This window comes from Peromyscus californicus, unplaced genomic scaffold (assembly GCF_007827085.1).
Source record: "Peromyscus californicus insignis strain IS unplaced genomic scaffold, ASM782708v3 Scaffold_3__1_contigs__length_106647218, whole genome shotgun sequence".
Taxonomy (NCBI): domain Eukaryota; kingdom Metazoa; phylum Chordata; class Mammalia; order Rodentia; family Cricetidae; genus Peromyscus; species Peromyscus californicus.
The window spans coordinates 38,558,892-38,577,979 of record NW_026294551.1 but is presented as its reverse complement, the minus strand read 5'-3'; the positions used below and the strand labels follow the sequence as shown (position 1 = coordinate 38,577,979).

The following is a 19,088-nucleotide window of genomic DNA, read 5'->3' as shown; positions in this document are numbered from 1 at the left end:
TTTCTTTGTGTGCTGCTTTGTTTTGGAAACACATCTGTTGACATGGCTACCCTCTGAGGGCATTGTTACAAAATTTGACAGAATGGAGTGGTAATCTTGGGCTGTCCAGTTGCCCAAAGGAAGCTTAGACAGACTGTGTCTAGGGCCATTAGTATCTGCTGAATGTTGTCACTTAGCATGAGTGCTTCTGAAGAACACTGTTTCTTCCAGGATCTTAACACTGTGTCTGGATCAAGACCAAAGAGTGTTGAGAAGTTACTCCACCCCTAGTTTATTATTTCTAATCTGTTTGCAAGTCACAATGACAGTGGAGAAAATAATATTTGAGGGACTGGAGATGCTCAGTGGTTAAGAGCACTTGCTGCTCTTATACAGGACCTAGGTTCAGTTCCCAGTACCCACTTGTCAACTCATAACCATCTATAATTACAAATATTTGAATGGAAAACTTCTAAGTTAAGAAAAACTAACACAAATGGAGTTCCATCCAAGCTATATTTGATTTTGGCCTCAGAGGAGGTCTGGTCTTTATACAGTGTCATGGGGAGCCCAGGAAGATTGTCAGCCTGTATTTGTGAATGAATAATTACTTCATGTTTTGTTTTTTCCCTAACTTTCCATATTCTCCCACCCTATCCCCTGTTTTTAAACAGATGCTGTTTTTCACCCACCGTCTTTCTCATTCCCTTTCTCTCATGAAAAGAAAATGGTCTTTGTGTGTTTTGCTTGGTTTTGTTTTTAACTTGGAACACAGTCTGTAGTTAAGCAAGAGGATGACTTAATTTTTCCTCAACCTAAGTTAAGCCTCAGTTGCTTTCAAAGGGCTTATTCCCTATCCAAAAAAATGCTTCAGGTTGGAGAAGTGAATGGCTTTATTTCATCACATTAACTTTTACAGCTGTTGGACTTTAGCCTAGTCATTTGCAAAGTTTGCAAATTATTTTACCTAGAATGCTTCTATGATTTGAGATGTTTTAGTGGGCTCTTCTGATGATTGAAGTAAATAACTCAGTCAGCAATGTGTTTAAACATTATAGGGGTGTTAGGAAAGGAAGGATTGGGATAGGGAAACTTACCTTGGTCTCTCTACCTGCTCTTACTATTTTTTGCTTTTTATCATTTTATAGTCTTGTCTGTGCTGATTTGTATATCCCCTGAGGTTCTGCTTTGCTTATTACTTATCTTCAAAAGATGAGATTTTCAGTTTCCCTTCTTTGCTTATGCCTAGGATAGGTGGGGAATAAACCACTGAGTGTTGATTGTGGAGTGAGAATCTAGTGTTAGAAATCATTTTCTCACATAATTTTAACTAGAAGGTCAAGAAAGTTTGAGATGTCTTCTTCCTAGCATAATGGTGTTGAATATTCCAAAAGTATTTACCTTGTGACATGGAAAGTATTATGGGTGTTGGAAAAGGTATTTGGGAAATGCATGCTTATCCCAAAGGCCAAATGTCCTATGCTTTTTTAAAAGATATTTTAGATTTATTTTTATTGTCTATGAATATTTTTGCCTGCATGCATGCCTGGTATTTTCGGGGTCCAGAAGAGGGTGTCAGATCCCTAGAAACTGGAGTTAAAATGGTTGAGAGCCACTATGTGGTTGCTAGAAACCAAACCTGGGTCCTCTGCAAGAGCAGAAAGTGCACTTAGGTGTTGAGCCGTGCTCCAGTCCCATGCTTTCACTTGTACTTCTGTGATAAAGGTCTAACAGGGATAAAGAGTATCCCTGAAATGAGAAAAGGTAAGTATGGTACAGAAATTCTTCCAGCAACGGCTGATGGGCAAGAGGAGGGGGAAGGAGACTGAAGAACAGCAACAGTGCTTATGCAGCTCAGCAGTAGAGATATTTCCTTTCCCTGTTTTAGGTTCTGTCCACTAGAGGTTTTTTTGTAATATAAGCTTCTGTGTTCCTTTCCACATAAACACTAGGATCAGTTGTGTGGACGGGACCCTACACTTACTGATGAGCTGCTAAATATCCTCACAGAGCTTACTCAACTCAGCAAGACCACCAATGCTAAAGTGGCACTGCGGGCCCGTCAGGTAAGAACAGTTATTGGTTAGCTTGAAAGAGTGATTATTTCTCATCGTTTGGGCAGCTTTAGACACAGTGCACTTTTACAAAGATAATGCAATGTTTTCACCTGATAAAGTATTTTTTAAGGACAAAGGACATGGTTAATGTTGGGTTTCTCACATTATAAAATACTGGCATTGTCTCCTATCTTCTCTGCCAGACCTCACTGTAGTAGTAAGCCAGGGTCAGGTGGAGAAAAGTAAACTGGTAGAAGGAAATGAACTCAGTATTTTTTTACTTCCCAGAGGGGGTTTAGAGACAGATGAAAAGTTGTAAGTATATCGGAAATAATCAAGTGTGGAAAGCAGAAAGATAATGACTTGAATCTTAGGCACTAGCAATCGGAACAACCCAGAGAAGTCCAGTTAGCTTCACCCTGTAGTCCTCATTTCCATTCCAAAAGGTTTCTGCAGGGAAGCTGAGAGTTGGCACTCCCTTTGTGTTTTCATTGCATGGGCATTGACAAGGACACAGCATTTGAAGCTGCTCAGTGACCTTCTGCTTTCTCTACAATTGTATCCATGTCACTGAACTCCTCAAAGTTATTGAACCTCTCAGTGACCTGCTGAGGATATTCAGGTCCTACTGACTCTCTGTTTGTTTGTGACACTGCTTTTACATTGTGCCCCTCACATGCGTGGTGTTAGCTCCTGATGCCTTCTCTTTGGTGCTGAGTACCTGGGGCTGTCAAAGCAGCTTTTCCTCTCTTTCTACTGCAAAGATGCAAAAGGCTAGCTATACTGCATTCACCTTCCCCACGGCTGCTCCCTGCCAGACCTGATTCCCAATTAACAGCTAGTCATGCAGTCCCCAAGACTAGCAGCTTTGCGAAGGTAAATCACATGCACTAATGGAACTTGATTGAAGCTGTTTGCTCTCCCTTCCCCCAATCCCTATGGGAAATTGTCCACAACGCAAATCATGGTGAGAAGTAACTGAGATTCAGTATTTGGTGGCATTGACTTTATGCTACAGGACCTAGAAGTTGTTTTACTTGGTCTCTGTTTTATCTTTGATGCCTGCACTTACAGATTTATATTTATTGCTTTTGTATCAGGCAGCCTAATAGGAGCCTAGAATAATCACTCCCTCAGGAACTTATGCCTCTTATTTTGCCTTCACTCTAGGTTCTTATTGCTTCCCATTTGCCATCATATGAGCTTCGCCATAACCAAGTAGAGTCTATCTTCCTATCAGCCATTGACATGTATGGACACCAGTTTTGCATTGAGAACCTGCAGGTATTTATAATAGCCCCTTCTTACCACTTCATATTCCTGTTCCTTTTATTCCCATAAGCATATTTCAGTTAAAGATTTCATAAATTAATTTGACTTTATGTAATGAAATTTTATTCCTTGAATTTTAAAAATGATTTATGTTTATGTTTTTTTCATAAAAATATTGCATGATTATAGCTTAGCTTTAAAAATCAAATGGACCTGCTTTGATAGAAGTGTCTTATTGAAGTCTGTCGTTTGAAAGCATTCTACACCAGAATTAATTGGCAGCATTATTTGATTTCTGATGCTTGAATTAGATGCATACATAGATGGTTGTTCCTCTTCTGGAGACAAAGCTATTTAAATATCATTTAATTTTAATTTTAATTTTATTTTAATGCTTACTATTACACTTTATAAAAAGCCAATTTTATAAGATTATTGGATAATTTTGCTACAAATGAAGGACTTCAACTATTTTTTAAATAACATCATTTTCTCAGGGGTGCCTTTGTGTTTTCTTCCTGGGAAACCAGGATACTATTGTTAAACTGGCCAAAGGAATCTTCATACTTCTGTAGGATTTCCTCCTAGGGAACCTAGAAGCAGAAAGAGGTAGATTTTTATTATGTGGTTCATAGTAGAAATCTAGGGTTTCTCTTAGCTTTCAAACCTGGGATTTCTGATAGTGGGTTATTAGGCCGTATTGAGGAAGTACAAATAGAGGTCTGAAATGATAATATTCATAAGCACTTGTATTGGCATATTATTGATACATTTGAATAAACAATTCTGAGAATATTATGTGTCTGAACCCATCTAATCCTCAAGGCAACCCTGTGGGACAAGGTATTACTATGTTCTCCACAGTAGCTGAGGAAGAAGAACCAGAACTGTACGTTCATATATGGCACTCGCCAACAGAAGTTTTAGGTCTCACTGAGTACTTCAATTATCCTTTTGACTTTCAGAAACTCATCCTGTCGGAAACATCTATTTTTGATGTCCTCCCAAACTTTTTTTACCACAGCAACCAGGTGGTGAGGATGGCGGCTCTGGAGGTAAGTGTTCTGGTCTGTGACACAACCTTCTCCATGGGTTTGCCAGAGTTTTCTGTCTGATGTCATGTCCCTTCTTTCCCCTTGGTCTTTTCTTCTGGAATACTAAATGCTTAGTTGGGTGCTTTACCTGCCATTTTATCTGCATTAATCACCTGCTTCCAGTCTAAAAACAGGGAAATAGCTGCCAGGTTTTTCAATAGTTTGTTCTTTCCAGATTTTTGAATTTTCACATTTTATAATGAATTAAGACTCCACTTATATTACCTTACCTTGAGCCAAATTTTAGTTATAGTGTCTAATGAACTGTGGTTTAGGTACATTACTTTTCCATCTAATCCTATAGTTTTATAAAGTTAAAAAACATGAGACTTCAAGGTAAGGAGACTTGCCCAGAAAACACAGATTTAAGCAGAGGAATTTGCGTTTGAACTCAGGGCAATCTGACTCCAAAGACTTTTGTGTTGCACCACAGCACACTACCTCATTAAACACAAAAATTGCAGACCCTGAATGTTTCTTTAACATTGCCAAGTAAACATATTTTGAAAATGGGAGGGAGAAATGTTTTCAATGAATTCATGTACTAGAACATCATATAGTCTGTTGTTAGCTTTCTTGGGTTATTTTTTTTTATTTTTATTTATTTTTTTTTTTTTTTTTGGTTTTTTGAGACAGGGTTTCTCTGTGTAGCTTTGCGCCTTTCCTGGGACTCACTTGGTAGCCCAGGCTGGCCTCGAACTCACAGAGATCCGCCTGGCTCTGCCTCCCGAGTGCTGGGATTAAAGGCGTGTGCCACCACCGTCCGGCTTGGGTTATTTTTTATTTGTATTCTGTGGGTAAAATACAAAGTTTCCTACTCAGTAAATATCAAATATTTGAAATATCTTGGTGTTTTTCCAGGCTTTCGTGTCATTTAAATGAGATGCCTCCTTATATGCCTCACATGCTGATAGAATCTCATGTAGCATCTTCTGTGCATGGCAAATTGACTATGAAGTGTGGGGGCGTAGACTGCTGTTTTTTGCTGAAATGTACTCTGTTGCTCTTTCTTTAACTATTGAATCAAGTTAGTGGGTTTGAGATATTACATGTTACATTATGCCTCATTGCTTTTTTGTGTAGTTCAGGATGGAAATCCTTCAGAACTGATTTGGGGCAGTAAGATTGGTGGTGGTAGTGGTGGTGGTGGTATAAAATAGATTAAAAAGTTGAACTTGACCTTGATTTTCTGTTTTCCCTTTTTATTCCCAAAAATAGCCTAGAATCATCATCTCTTATTTTTTCTTACTGCATGATTTATCTTCTATTATGCTAATGAATTAGTAGTCATAGTTCTGTGTGCTCTGTTTTGCTAAAAGTGGAAACCTCCAGTGTTTAGGTTAGTGTGAAAGATTTACCGTGTATCTGGGTATCCAGCAGAAGCAGCCTCATTTTATTTCACTATATTACAATCATGGGTAAAGCATTAAAACTCCAGCTTTAACAATTAAAGCAAGGTGTTATGTTCAAGGCCTTGGGCCTCTCATGGCAAACTGCCATCTCTATAACAGATGTGTCTCTTCAGGACTTTTCCTTGGTCCAGCCATCCTCTTCATTTCTGTTTTTGAAGTATATTTACTGAGGATTACTTTTCAAACAGGTGTATGTCCGAAGGGCTTATATTGCCTATGAACTTAACAGCGTACAACACCGCCAGCTTAAGGACAACACCTGTGTGGTGGAATTTCAGTTCATGCTGCCTACATCTCATCCAAACAGGTGAGTTTGAATTGGTACATACACCAGAGCTAACCAGTGGCCTAGTAAGACACTGTTAAGGGGGTTACTAAATGACAACTCTTTGCAGCAAGAAATGTAAATAAACAAACGGATAGATTTGAACTGAGAGAGAGGAGTTTCTTGGTGCCTGTGTCTTGATCTGGGGAGATACAGCCTGGTTCTAGTTTAGATGGTTAGGGTTATCCTGTTCATTCTTGCTTGTATATGTAATTAAAGAACACCCTTTCTCCTCCCTTCTCCCTCCCTTTTTTTTTCTTCCCTCCTTTTGATTCCTTCTCTCCTTTCTCCCATGAGCATTTGACTTGCCAGACCACCCTGCACCCCCACCCCACACACATACTCTAAATTAAGGCAGCAGTTGAAACAGACAAGAATGCTGTGTACAAGTTCTGCTTTGTCGTGAGCTGACTATGGGTTAATCCACCTGAGCCGGTCTCCTTCTCCCTTAACACTGTCACCTGAATTTAACAGTTGTAATTCGATTGGGCTTTTTTTTTTTTCCTAAGTCACACTTGAGAGCCAAACTTTTTAAATATAGATTAGTTACTTAATTGGCCATCTAGTTCCATTAGTCTTCTCTTCCTAAGTCCTTTAAAATGTGCATATGTAAATTTGTTTTGCTATTGGTTTTAAATGAAAATAATTTATTTATATATCCATTAAAAAATATTCTGTGGCTGTGAAATTCTAAGAATTCCAAGTACACATATGATCATTCCCTCCTGTGTTTTTATTCTTTTTAGTAACACCACAGGAAATATAAATACCACAGCCAATCGTACTCTGCTCCTCTCCATTTCTTCTTTATTGCCTTTGGTTCTTCGCTTGGTATTACAAACCACTATGTCTTTGGGGATCCTTAGTTATAGACACCAGAAATGGTTTTGTTCTGAATTGCCACTTCACCCAAAGCAATAGAGCCTTTCTGGAGACAAAGAAGTCTGTGCTGAGACTTTTGGCCACTGGATGCCACTGTTGATCCAGCAGAGGTCGGCAATGAACATAGGCATCTTCAGGAAAAGTACGTCTCTCCTTTGTCTCAGAAGATCCTTTTACTTTTCCACCTCAAAAAATGTCTTGTGGCTGGCAGAGAAAAGCATATATACTTGATTTAGCAAGCATCTCAGTGCATTTTTGCCTCCATGGATTTCAGAATCTCATTTTCTAGAAACAAATGGTTGTCCTTCATCGAGCAGTGAAGTACTTGTGGCACGTAGGGCTCGGCACTGGGTCTTTCTTTCCCAGCATTCCTTGAATAATTGTAGAGAACTACATGCTATGCTTAATGCACTGTAATTCTCAAGACAACCTCCCTTTCTTCCTGCTTTCTCTTGCCTCTTTCTTGTGGGCAGTGATTTGTAGTCAGCCTACAGGGTTCATTCTGACTTCCTTCCACATTGCTCCCCTTGTCTTTGTAAATTGCTCTTGCCCTAAATTTTTTTTTTGTGTGTGTGTGTGTGTGTGTGTGTGTGTGTGTGTGTGTGTGTGTGTGTGTGTGTATGTATTTGTGTAAAGACATCTTGCAGGAGTTGGTTCTCTCCTTCCACCTTAGATCTGGGAATTGAACTCAGATCAGGTCAGAAATGCCTTTACCCTCTGAGTCATCTCATTGGCCCTGTCTTTTAAATTTTGAGACTTTATGTCCAGTTTGGTGAAAAAGAGTTGAGTACAAATTGAAAGTAATGCTGAACTGTTTTGGTTAGAAGCCTTATTTACATTTCTACATGAAGGAAGTATGTGGTGGTATTGTGTTCCCCAAAATATTGTGCACTCTAATAAATTTATCTGGGATGAGAGAACAGAACAGCCACAATATTAAACATAGAGGTTAGGCAGTGTTAGCACACGCCTTTAATCTTAGTATTCCAGAGGCAGAGATCTGCCTGGATCTCTGTGAGTTCAAGGCCACCCTGGAAACAGCCAAGCATGGTGACTCACACCTTTAATCCCAGGAAGTAATGGCAGGAGGCAGAAAGGTACTTAAGGCGTGAGGATGAGGAACTATAGTTGGTTAAACTTTTAGGCTTCTAGCAGCAGTTCAGCTGAGATTCATTCTGGATAAGGACTCAGAGGCTTCCAGTCTGAGGAAACAGGGTTAGCTGAGGAATTGGCAAGGTAAGGTGGCTGTGACTTGTTCTGCTTCTCTGATCTTCCAGCATTCACCCCAATACCTGGCTCCAGATTTGTTTTTATTAATAAGACTTTCTAAGATTTATGCTACAGAAGTAAATCTTGGTTAGTTCTGATGTGGCTTTAAAATGGTCTTGTCCCTCTCAACATCCATAATGTATATACCCCTATGGATAAAGCCAGGTTTGAAAAGAAGTATAATCTGTAGGTTCTAAAGTTTTCCTTGATTATGTGTGTAATTGTAAAGCTGCTGGAATGTTGTCAATATTAGTAGAAATAGTATTTATGTAGATGTGCAAGTGAAGATAAATGCAAAATAAAAATAAATAATCTTTGTGAAAATTGTAAATATCGGCTGGGGAGATAGCTTAGTCAGTAAAACGCTTATCACACAAAGATGAGGACCCCAGTTTAGATCTCCAGCACCCACATAAAAACCAGGTACAAGGCATGCATTTGTAACCCCATGCTGGGGAGAGAGAGACAGGCAAGCATGTGTGTGTGTTCACACCTGAATGCCCGTGAGCATGCACACACACACACACATACATACACGCGCGCGCGCACACACACACACACACACACACACACACACACACACACACATACACACATACCTCCCTATAAAATGTGTAAATTATTTTAAGCTCTAAAGTCTTTTTGTTAGTTTAGGATCAAATGATTACATTTGATCACAGAATGATATATTCAGTTTCAGAGAATAGCTTATTCAGAAAGTTATAGATCTGCTATTTGATTTTATATTTGATAAGATTTTATATTTCCTTTTAAATATATTCAGAATTATAACCTTATTCTGATACCAATTGATGTATTACAATTCAGTTTTGATTCTATCCATATCAGATTTGATCAAATGCTATCAAGTAAGCACTTGGCTTTCCATGGAGCAGCCCCAGGCCACCCACATTTCTGACTAATGGACTACAAAGTTGGTGGTCTCTACAGTCTCCTCAGTCTAATAATTTTGCAGAACTTAAGCACCACAATCTTATTTGTAGCTCTATTGAAGTTTTGTTTGTTAAAACAGCTCTTACTATGTAACCCAGGCTGCGCCCTCAATTCACAGTCCCCCTGCCTCAGTCCCCTGAGTGCTAGAGTTATAGTTGTGCCTCGTACTTTACTTTAGTTTTATTATAAAGAATATAGATCAGGACCAGGCAAATGAAGCATATGGAGGAAGTCTGGGAGGGCTTTAAATGCAGTGTCCTTGTTCTTTTTCTATGAAATCAAGGCACACCACCTTCCCCTTCTCAGCACATTAGTGTGTTCACCAGTCAGGAAGTTCCAACAAGCTTGTGTCAGGTTCTTATCAGGGTTTCATTTCATAGGCACGATGGGACAAATCATAGGCCACATGATTGTACTCAATCTTTCCTACCCAGAGGTCAAGTTAGCACAAAGCCCTAACCCTCTAACCATGTAGTTGGTGTTTCTAGTGACTGACTAGCTTCTATCTGGAGTCATGTCACCGCTTAGCATAAGCTCAGATGGGATGCATGGGATGCATGAGTAACAAAATACACTCTCATTGCTTAGGAAACTCCAAGGATTTGGAGTCTTTTTCCTGGCAATTGAGAAAATGGCTGAAGACTCACAATAAACCTGTTCACCTTTTTAAAAAGCTTAGCTAATTTTTCTAACTGCAGTATTTTTTCTTTCATTATGTTCTAAGGATTATCAAAATTATTTAAGGGGTACCTTTAAAAGAACACATATTGGTATCCTATCCCTGATTCATTTTGGATTAGAGTCCTGTTGTGACTGTAAAGTTCCTCTAATACTTCAACACAGTGTAGTAGAATCTAATGTAAGTCACATATGTAACTTTAAATTTCCCATTAGCTACATTTGAAAGTACAAAAAGTAACTATTGTAATAACATGTTATTAAAATCAATATATATAAAATACCTTTTCAGTATATAAAAAAATTTATTAATGTAATATTTTCTATTTTCTTATTCATACTTAGTCCTTGAAATTCAGTTAATTTTACAGTTTATATTTAATTTTAAATATAGCATATTTCAATACAGACTAGTTACATGACTAGCCTCCCTGACCATACATAGCTAGTTACTGCCATACTACTCAGCTCAAATCTAGACCAAAATTTAATTAGGACAATAATATTGATTCCTTTTGTTTTACATTTATGGTATTGTCCCTAGGAGAGGAGAGCAGAAACACCTCTGAGGTTGCTATTCTTAGTAGTTATAGGAATTATCCATACCAGATACAGATCTACATTATAACACTTTACACATGCTTCAATAATTACCTGTTAAAATAGAGAATGTAGAATCATATATCAATGCAAAGCAGATTATAACCTTTTATCCCAAGTGGGGTTAACAAATAAAAAATTATTTGGGGAGAAAATGCTTTTTTTTTTTTTTTGAGGGGCAGGTATCTTTTTGAGACAAGACCTTAAAATAGAACCTAGGCTGGTCTGGAACTTACTGTGTATGTAAGGATGACTTTGAACTCTAGATCCTCCTGTCTTCACTTCCTGAGTGAAAGGGTTATGGCATGCTGGCTTGAAAATGCACATTTTATTTAACCAGTTACTTTTGCATTTTCTTTCCGTTCAGCACTTTGTTAGGAATGTCTTTGTAATCTGTTAGATTACATGTCTTTGTAACCTAGCATGGGGTTACCTGCTAAGATTCCCACTTCAGTTTTTGACTGTGGATTTGACTCCCATAGGTTGGAATAGAACGTGGATCTCTGTAACCTGACAGCAGCAGTGGATTTTGTTGTTTGTTCTGGAAAATGCTTCCGATGCCTTTTGTATTGAAGGTCTATATTTTGTTAGGACTTGTTTAGATTGTTGGAACATAGGAAAAAGCACATTTATAAATGAGTAGGGCAGCTCTAAACAAGGAAAGATTCCTTTTTAGCACACTTGGTTAATTAGCTTAGGAAGTTTCCATACGGCTTTTTTCTTTAAGTTTCTATTTATTTTTATTTTATGTGTGTGGGTTTCTTGCCTGAATATATGTCTGCATCATGTCCATACCTGGTGTCCTCAAAGGACAGAAGAGGTCATTGGATCCCAGAAACTGGAGTTATGAATGGTTGTGAGCCACCATGTGGATGCTGGGCATCAAGCTGAGTTCTTCTGGAACAACCTCTGAGCCATCTCACTGGTTCCCTCGATGATTATTTTGGTTTAAATAGAATGCTAGTTCTTTGCTAATCCCTGTGATTTCCTGCCTCATCCTTACTAGGCATCCTTTATTCAGCGTGTCATTTTCTTCTTGAACTTAGTCGCAGTTCCATGACTTTCTCTGGGAACTGTAGTTTCACCTTACTTGGCTTCTTCTGTGTTTCTCACTAGAACATCCAGTTGTTAGAACTTTACTCAGAGATGTCCCTGGTCTAGAGTTATCTTTTTCTTCTTACTCCCTTCTCTTGAACAGTAACTAAAGGAAACTTAGAAGCCTGTAACACCTGCCTATTTTTGTATGTTTCCTTTAAAAAACAAAAACAAAAAAACCTTAGAATTTAGATTTTATTTACTATTGTGTATAATTTTCTTTGTAAGTGTCAGTTTAATTTTCTTAATACAGGTATAGTTGGAACAGCTTGTCTACTTCGGGGAACTAATTCTTAGTTTTTAGAGTCCATGAGCCCAACACTTTAGTGGGTTCAACTAGTTTTTGACATGGATCGATCCTAGAGTGAGACTTTATCATTTGCCATTTTTCTCATTCTTGAAGCCAATGTCTAGAGCCTGAGGTGTGTTTGTATCTGTCTCCCCCCTACCTCTACCCCTTCCCCCCTCCCCTCTCCATCCCTTTCCATTTCTGAAACCATGGTATCATTCACTGGTGCTAAAATTGCCAAATCCTTATTATACTGAACCATTATCCTAATGCCTTTGTTTTTGACAATTTGTTAGATTATTTGATATTAGGATTTCAATTAGCCTTGGACATTAAATGTCTCAGAATGTGGAAACAAGTTCTTCAGTTACTCTGTGTAGTTAAAATTCTAAAATATACCTACTTTGTACAAATCTTTCTAAAGCACATTATGCTGTAAATTCTGTGACTGTATATGGTTCTATATTATTGACAGTCTGGGAGTACAAAACTTAAAACTCAAAGTTTGTAACACACAGTAGTTAACTTAGGCAGTTTTTAAACTTATTTTATGATTCATATAAGTATCAAAGTTGATGCTGGAGATGAAGGTATATATACTCGCTGTGTATTTCCATACATATTTTATAATGTATGGGGACTTATTGGTGTTTCCCCCTATTTCTTAGATAGAAATCCATGATTTAATTAAATTGGGTTACACTGCACATTTTTTGGTGTTTGTTCCCTATAAATTTGCCCTTCTGTGTTAGAGTGCTTTAACTCAAGTGCTTTGCTTTTCTCATACCTTACGTCCAAAAGAGGTTGGCTGTTTTCTTTCCTGATAACATTTTGTTCATAGCTGGGTTTAGTGGTTTGGCACTTTAGGTGTTCAGTTGTTGGTCAGTGGTCTCTAGACCTTCTTTTTATTTGTGAAGAAAATTAGAAATAAGAGGCTTTCCATGTAACTAATCAGCAGCCTGCCTTCATTCTTGAGAATGCTGATAATCTTTGATATCCAGAGATTAGAACTCCCTTTTGGATTGTACTGAGACACTCAAAAGTCATCCAACTTGTAGCATTTTTAGTGGTGGGAGCACTTGATTGTAGTTAGCAAGCTAGAATGAGCTATAAATACATATAATCCCCCAGTGCTTGCTTTCTTCATTCAGGGTAGTCTACTGATAAGATGCAAGCATCTGGCAGAAGAGAAGATTCTCAGCAGGTTTAAGTGCTTACCAAGGTGCTTCCTGTATCCATGGCTCAGCTTCTAGCCTCTGCTGTATTATTTTGGCACTCAGGACTTGTAAGATTGGAGAGTTGAGTTTAAAACTCTCAATATATCATTAAGGTAGCCCAAGGTCCCTTCTTGTCAGGGAAGACTAGCTGATTCCCGGGGGAAGGAAAAGCAGAATCCAGGGCACCTGTAAATCCCTGTAGTTTTGTGCTGTGGGTTTGTAGCTAATTATACAGCAGGCAGCAGTAATGTACTGTAACCCTGTTGGCATTCCTGTTTCAGGAAGAGCACAATCTTCCAACAGAGCGAAGAAGGGGCTTTGAAGAGGCTGCAAATGAATGAGGCAATGATCATTTTATTGTAAACTCAAGCTTTGCAGTGGAATCAGGGTATCGGAACTGTGAGGAGATTGGGGAGGGGGACACCAAGGGAAATTTGTGGTTCAGACATGTTTTATAGCTCTTGATTTGGATTCTTCTGCTGAAATACAGTCACACAGGAGACCACCACTGGTCACAGCCAGTCAAATTGCTCTTTCTCCTGTGGTACTGTTGTTACTGGCTGCTAGTAGGTTACTCAGTCGACCTCTTCTGTTTCTGCTTTGCTGCCTGATTTCAAAAGATTTGCCCTGTACTGGCTTTCAGTCACAGCTTGATGTAACCACTGCTGTTTGGCATGCATTCCCATCATTCTCATTAGGGCTCTCTTTTCTTTCTCCTTAAGTTAGAAGGCAAAATAGCTAGGAACATATTTATATGATAAAAGATCTATATAGGGCCATCTAAAATCAAGCAAAATGAAATTCAGCTCTAAGGGGTTGTATATGGCTCAAAGAACTTGAAACTGTCAGAGAAGTCAGTGTTTGTTAAATTAAAGAGGACTCAGCTAGTACAGCACAGCTCTGACTTTGCATTCATACAGGATCCCTAGCCATTCCAGGCTGACGGGTCAATAAAATTGGAGGGAACTTAATGCCAGAAACTTCAGGAGTCGAAAGACTTCTCTTCTCCTTTAAAGTCTATATTAGTGTGGAGTGCTAGCTTCAAGTACAGAGATGAGAAAATATAAGATGTAGATTTTTTTTTTAAAGATTTATTTATTATGTATACAGTATTCTGCCTGTATGTGTCCCTGCAGGCTAGAAGAGGGCACCAGATCTCATTACAGGTGATTGTGAGCTACCATGTGGTTGCTGGGAATTGAACTCAGGACCTCTGGAAGAGCAGTCAGTGCTCTTAACCACTGAGCCATCTCTCCAGCCCAAGATGTAGATTCTTATTTGTGGCACCATGTAGAGCGGTATCTTTGGAGAAGATCCACCTTGTTGCACAGTTATCATATCTGTAAAATGGAACTAATTTAAATTACTAAAGGGAGAGTCCAGTACTTAACCAAAACATACAAATGGAAATTCAACATAATAAGTGCTTTGCATAGTATAAACAGAAGATTTTAGAAGTTAATTAATAACCCATTTATGTAACTGTAATATCATTGGTTGCCTTATTAGAGATGATGTGTATGCAGTTGAATGTGGTAAATCTTACTTTATTTTTAGCTAAGAAATGGAATATTTGACCTATAGGCAATCTCTTATTTTTGTGTAAGCCATAGATGTAGACATCTAGTATCTTAAAATGTTGTGTAGTAGGGAGTGTTGATTAAATTCTTAAACTGATATGATAGCTCCTGTATAAATAATCCTTAAGGATATGGCTAAGCATTGGCCTATTAAAAGACAGTTTGGCCTTCCCTCTTATTTATGACCACCAAATTCTTACTCTACCAATGAGGATAAATTGGCCATAACTTACCTCTCACACGATTGATTTGGAGTCGTTCTTTTTAATTAAAATATGATGTTGGGAGTTTTTGCCTTTTTTTTTCCCTAACCCCCACTGTGTAGATATAAGAAGTAATTCCTATGAATGAGCAGCAGGGGGCTCCCTATGAGAGCTTGATAGTTGGCTGGTGGAGAAGATTAGCTTTTGGTTGGTGTGCTTTTTTTTTTTTTTAACTTTATTCTTCTAAAAACTAGCCTTCATCCTGTGAAGATGTCCAGAGGGGCTAGGTTAGCCACAGAAATAGTGAGTCCATTTTGTTAGTTTAAGAAATTGGTTAACAGTTGACATTGTGCTGGTTCTTAAACTCTGCAAACCTAGACAAATGGATCCAGAGATTGCTTTGGTTGTAGGTTCCTTTTCTCTGAACTGGGTTCCTCATAAGAGAACCACTGTGCAGGCGGCCTCATTGTTTAGAGTCTTTTACATCACAAGAGTTAAAGCACATTGGTATTCTTTTAACCATCTGCAGTCAGTTTTCTGTTCAGCTACACCCAGCTCTGCTGTAGAATCTGTGCATTGTGTGTATTAGTGAGGGAGGGCCAAGTGCATTATAATTAAGACTCTGATAAATAAAGCCCATTCTCCTAAGTGAGAGCTCAAGGAATCCAGACACTCGAGTTTTGCACTCCGAGTAGCTCTTGTTGTCCTATGAGCTCACCCTGAAACAGGTTTGATGCAAAGAGCATCACTGCTCACAAATCACACAAGGTGTACAGTTTGCGTGCGGTGATATGTCACAGCCTTTTATTTATATGGCCAGTTCAGTCTATCCTGCTCCTTTCACTGTCATGGCAAGTGCATCATTTTCCTTCCCCATCCTCCTTCCTATACATCAGCAGCACCACCTGGTATGTTCTGCCCATTAAGACTTCTGTGTGCCAGAAAACCCCAATAAGGATTCAGTGCTGTTAAAAGAATGTAAGAAGGTTAAGATAGCAACCAGTCAACCCCCTTACAGTATCCCTAAATTATGGGTGATATCCCTTTGCCATTTAGCATTGAAAGTAAGAGTTTTTATTTGATTCATTTTCTGCTTGGAAATATCTGACATCAAAATTCTGAGAAATACTTTCAAATACCAAAGAGAATTCAAGAGTCTTGTCTTATTTCCCTTTGTGTAGCTTAGTCTGTTTGTTTTTTGTTTTTTGAAGACAATGATTCTCTGTAAAGCCTTGGTTGTCCTGGAACTCACTCTATAAAGGCTGGCCTCTAACTCCGAAATCCTCCTGCCTCTGCTTCCTCTAGTGCTGGGATTAAAGACATGTACCACCACTGCCTGCCTCAGTCTTTCTTTCTTGGGTTTGGCACCTCTTTTATAAATAAGGAAGTTAAAACTAGTCAAAGTTAGGTACAGTTTTATTTATGAAAGGCCTAGAGTTTTCAAGCTAATAACAATTAAAAATAATTATCCGATATTCATTTAATTAAAGAGTATTAATTTTAGCAAGTTATATCACACTAGTAGTATAATTTAGATTCCTTAGGATTTTCAGTACTTGTAAACTCCTGTGCCCTAAGATAACTGCTGCTTTTAGAGAGGAAGAGTGGCTGAATTTCAGGGTGTCTGCATCAATAGATTCATTTCCTTAGAGGAAACATATCCCAGAAAAAACAAGGCAGGAGGAGCTATGGAACCTACTTCTTATTGCTCCTTTATAATAGGAGCATGGAATAGTCTAGAAATTTTGTCAGGGATCATATTTCATGTTACAGCTTAAGATAATGTGCCATATAATATAGCTTGATTTTTTTTTTACCAGTCCATGTTTTACCACTACTCTACATTATTTTTTTTGTAATGAGAGTTATTAAAAAAAATAATCCATGATAAATACATCTGGACCCTTTCCTCAACAGCTGCTGTGGGGAGGTAGGTCAGGAGGATGTCTCTTTGGAGGCACCCTGGGGGTTGAAGGGTAATGAGCACTTAATTACGTCTGCTGATGCCAGAGCTGCTAAACTGGAGCTCCTGGTGACTGGTCTGTATCTACTCTGACAATTATTTTATTATGGCTTTCACTAACCTATCAGTAACTAACTGTGGTTGTTTAATTACAGAGGGAACATCCCCACGCTAAACAGGTACCGTATGTTTAGTTTCTTTTCCAACTAAAAGCACCCCCCCCCAATAACTTAAAATAGTGAAACAAGGAAAAAAATGATACTGCAGTCAACAAGCTAATGTGTTATCTTCTGCTAGGGAATCCTTGCCTTCCCCTTGGACACACTGAGTTGCTCTTTCTGTTCGGAAAACATGTCTTCAGCTGTTCCAAAAGTACTTGAAAAGTGTCAGTGAGGCAAAGACCTCATTGAGCTCTGTGTGAGAGGGAGTGTGTCGGCTGATGTTCAGCATTGCTGGCAGCATCTTGCTGAGTTCTCATTACAGCTGAGACTTTCAGAGGAGAAACCCTTAAGGTTACTCCTAGCCTGGCAAATTGTTCACAGTATTTTCAGTTTTTAGTTTCTCTGATTTGCTTCTCTTTTTAGAGGAGTGAAAATCCAGAAATAGCTGATCTCATGTTTCATCAATTTGTTAACTATTTTTCTAAAGTGTGAAAGTGTTATGATTTAAAAGTCATTTTATACCTGTAAGATTATCATTGGAAAAATATATTAAGTTTTGTTACATTGAGCCATGTGAAGAAGTTTCCAAGCCAATATATTTGAGTGATACTTTAGTGTTTTGCATTTCTCTGGCTTCCTCAGCCAAGCAAGATCACATGCAAGTTTGAGAGGATAGCAATTCTGATTGGACTGAATCACAAAATGCTAAAGCAGTGACAAGTTGGTGGCAAATTTTTTGTAGATTCTACATGTGAAAATATTTATAATCTTACATTTCTTTCTCTTCCTTTAAAATACTAAGTAACTAAAATGAATTATAGCCTTATAGCTCTATTTCAATGTGAAAAAGAAAGAGTGTGCTTTTGTAAGCCCTGGGTCCTCCCTTAGAGAGAAAACTTGGTTCAGTTCTGCCAGCCTTAGCTGTTCTGGCCCACAGGCACAGTGGTAGAAGGAAACGGAATCGTGTATCTCTTTCCCATGGGGTTCCATCCAGTGAAAAAGATATTTAACCCTATGTTTGCCACAAACACAGCCTGTTAGCTTATTTATAGGGGGTTCCCTTTAAATGTTATGTGGAATCCGTTGTCTCTTTCCTGTCTAATAATAGGCAAGTAGAAAAGATGCCTCACAAACTTGCTCCTTTAATAAGTGTACTTGGTGATCCTAGAAATCAGGATAATAGCATTTCTGAGTTAATACAGCTCAGAATCCCAGTTTCTAGTGAGCACCATGTGTAAGACTTGCTTGATATGTACTTCATTTGTTTGTTTCACTCATGGTATCAAGGGTTTCCTCTTTCAGTCTGCCTTCTATTTCTTAATACTGTTGAAAGATGAAGTTCCTTTCCTATTGCCGTCATTTACCAAAAGAATAAAAACCAGGAGTGTCAGTCTCTTTAGTCTGTGTGAGCAGAATCCCCATCCTATGAAGCATCTCATTGCCTTTTATAAATATGATTTTCAGTGGGACCCAGACCTCAAGCTCACATTGCTCTCCCTCCTGCAAGATTGCAGGTGGTGTTCTTTAGGGAGATTTTTAAATAGTTTTCCAAAGTGCAGGTGTCATCATCTCGCTCTGAACTTACTTCAGATCAATATGCCAGTAATGTGTGAGACAAATCTTGGAGGCATCCTTTAGCTTGGTCCTTCGTAACAGGCTGTCCTGATTGGTCATTCATTAATACCTTATGATATTATTTATGAGTACATTCTGCTGAGATGCATCAAAGAATATTCATATTCATTATGGACTTAGATTGAACAAATCAATTCAGTTCTCTTCAAGCATCTCCATTTAGCAACTGCTTGCCATGCTTACACATACTTTGAGACCAATGCTCTGCCTTTGTATCTTGCTAGAAGTTAATAAGGCTTTCACTGGAGATATTTTTGCTCTAGTACAAAAATGTTTAAATTTAAAAAGGAATTTTTGCAATATGGGCTTAAACTCTTTATAAAAAGGGAGAACTATAATCAATAAATATCTGTCAGTCTACCAATAGAAAGGATAAATACCTCAATAAAGTTACTTTTGAGGACCTCTGTTCCATAAATAATA

At 38.3% G+C, this 19,088-nt stretch overlaps 1 protein-coding gene across 6 annotated transcripts in view; it reads left to right on the top strand.

Annotated features, from left to right (window-relative positions):
* Acaca (acetyl-CoA carboxylase alpha) overlaps positions 1 to 19,088 on the top strand; it is a 272,460-nt gene that overhangs the window by 143,836 nt on the left and 109,536 nt on the right. For 5 of the 6 annotated variants that reach the window (XM_052759693.1, XM_052759690.1, XM_052759695.1 and 2 more), the window contains 5 exons: positions 1,932 to 2,045; positions 3,207 to 3,320; positions 4,274 to 4,363; positions 6,003 to 6,121; positions 17,025 to 17,048. In XM_052759693.1, coding sequence (XP_052615653.1) covers positions 1,932 to 2,045; positions 3,207 to 3,320; positions 4,274 to 4,363; positions 6,003 to 6,121; positions 17,025 to 17,048 — 461 coding nt within the window. The remainder of the gene's footprint in view (positions 1 to 1,931; positions 2,046 to 3,206; positions 3,321 to 4,273; positions 4,364 to 6,002; positions 6,122 to 17,024; positions 17,049 to 19,088) is intronic. The other variant, XM_052759691.1, reaches the window with a different exon arrangement.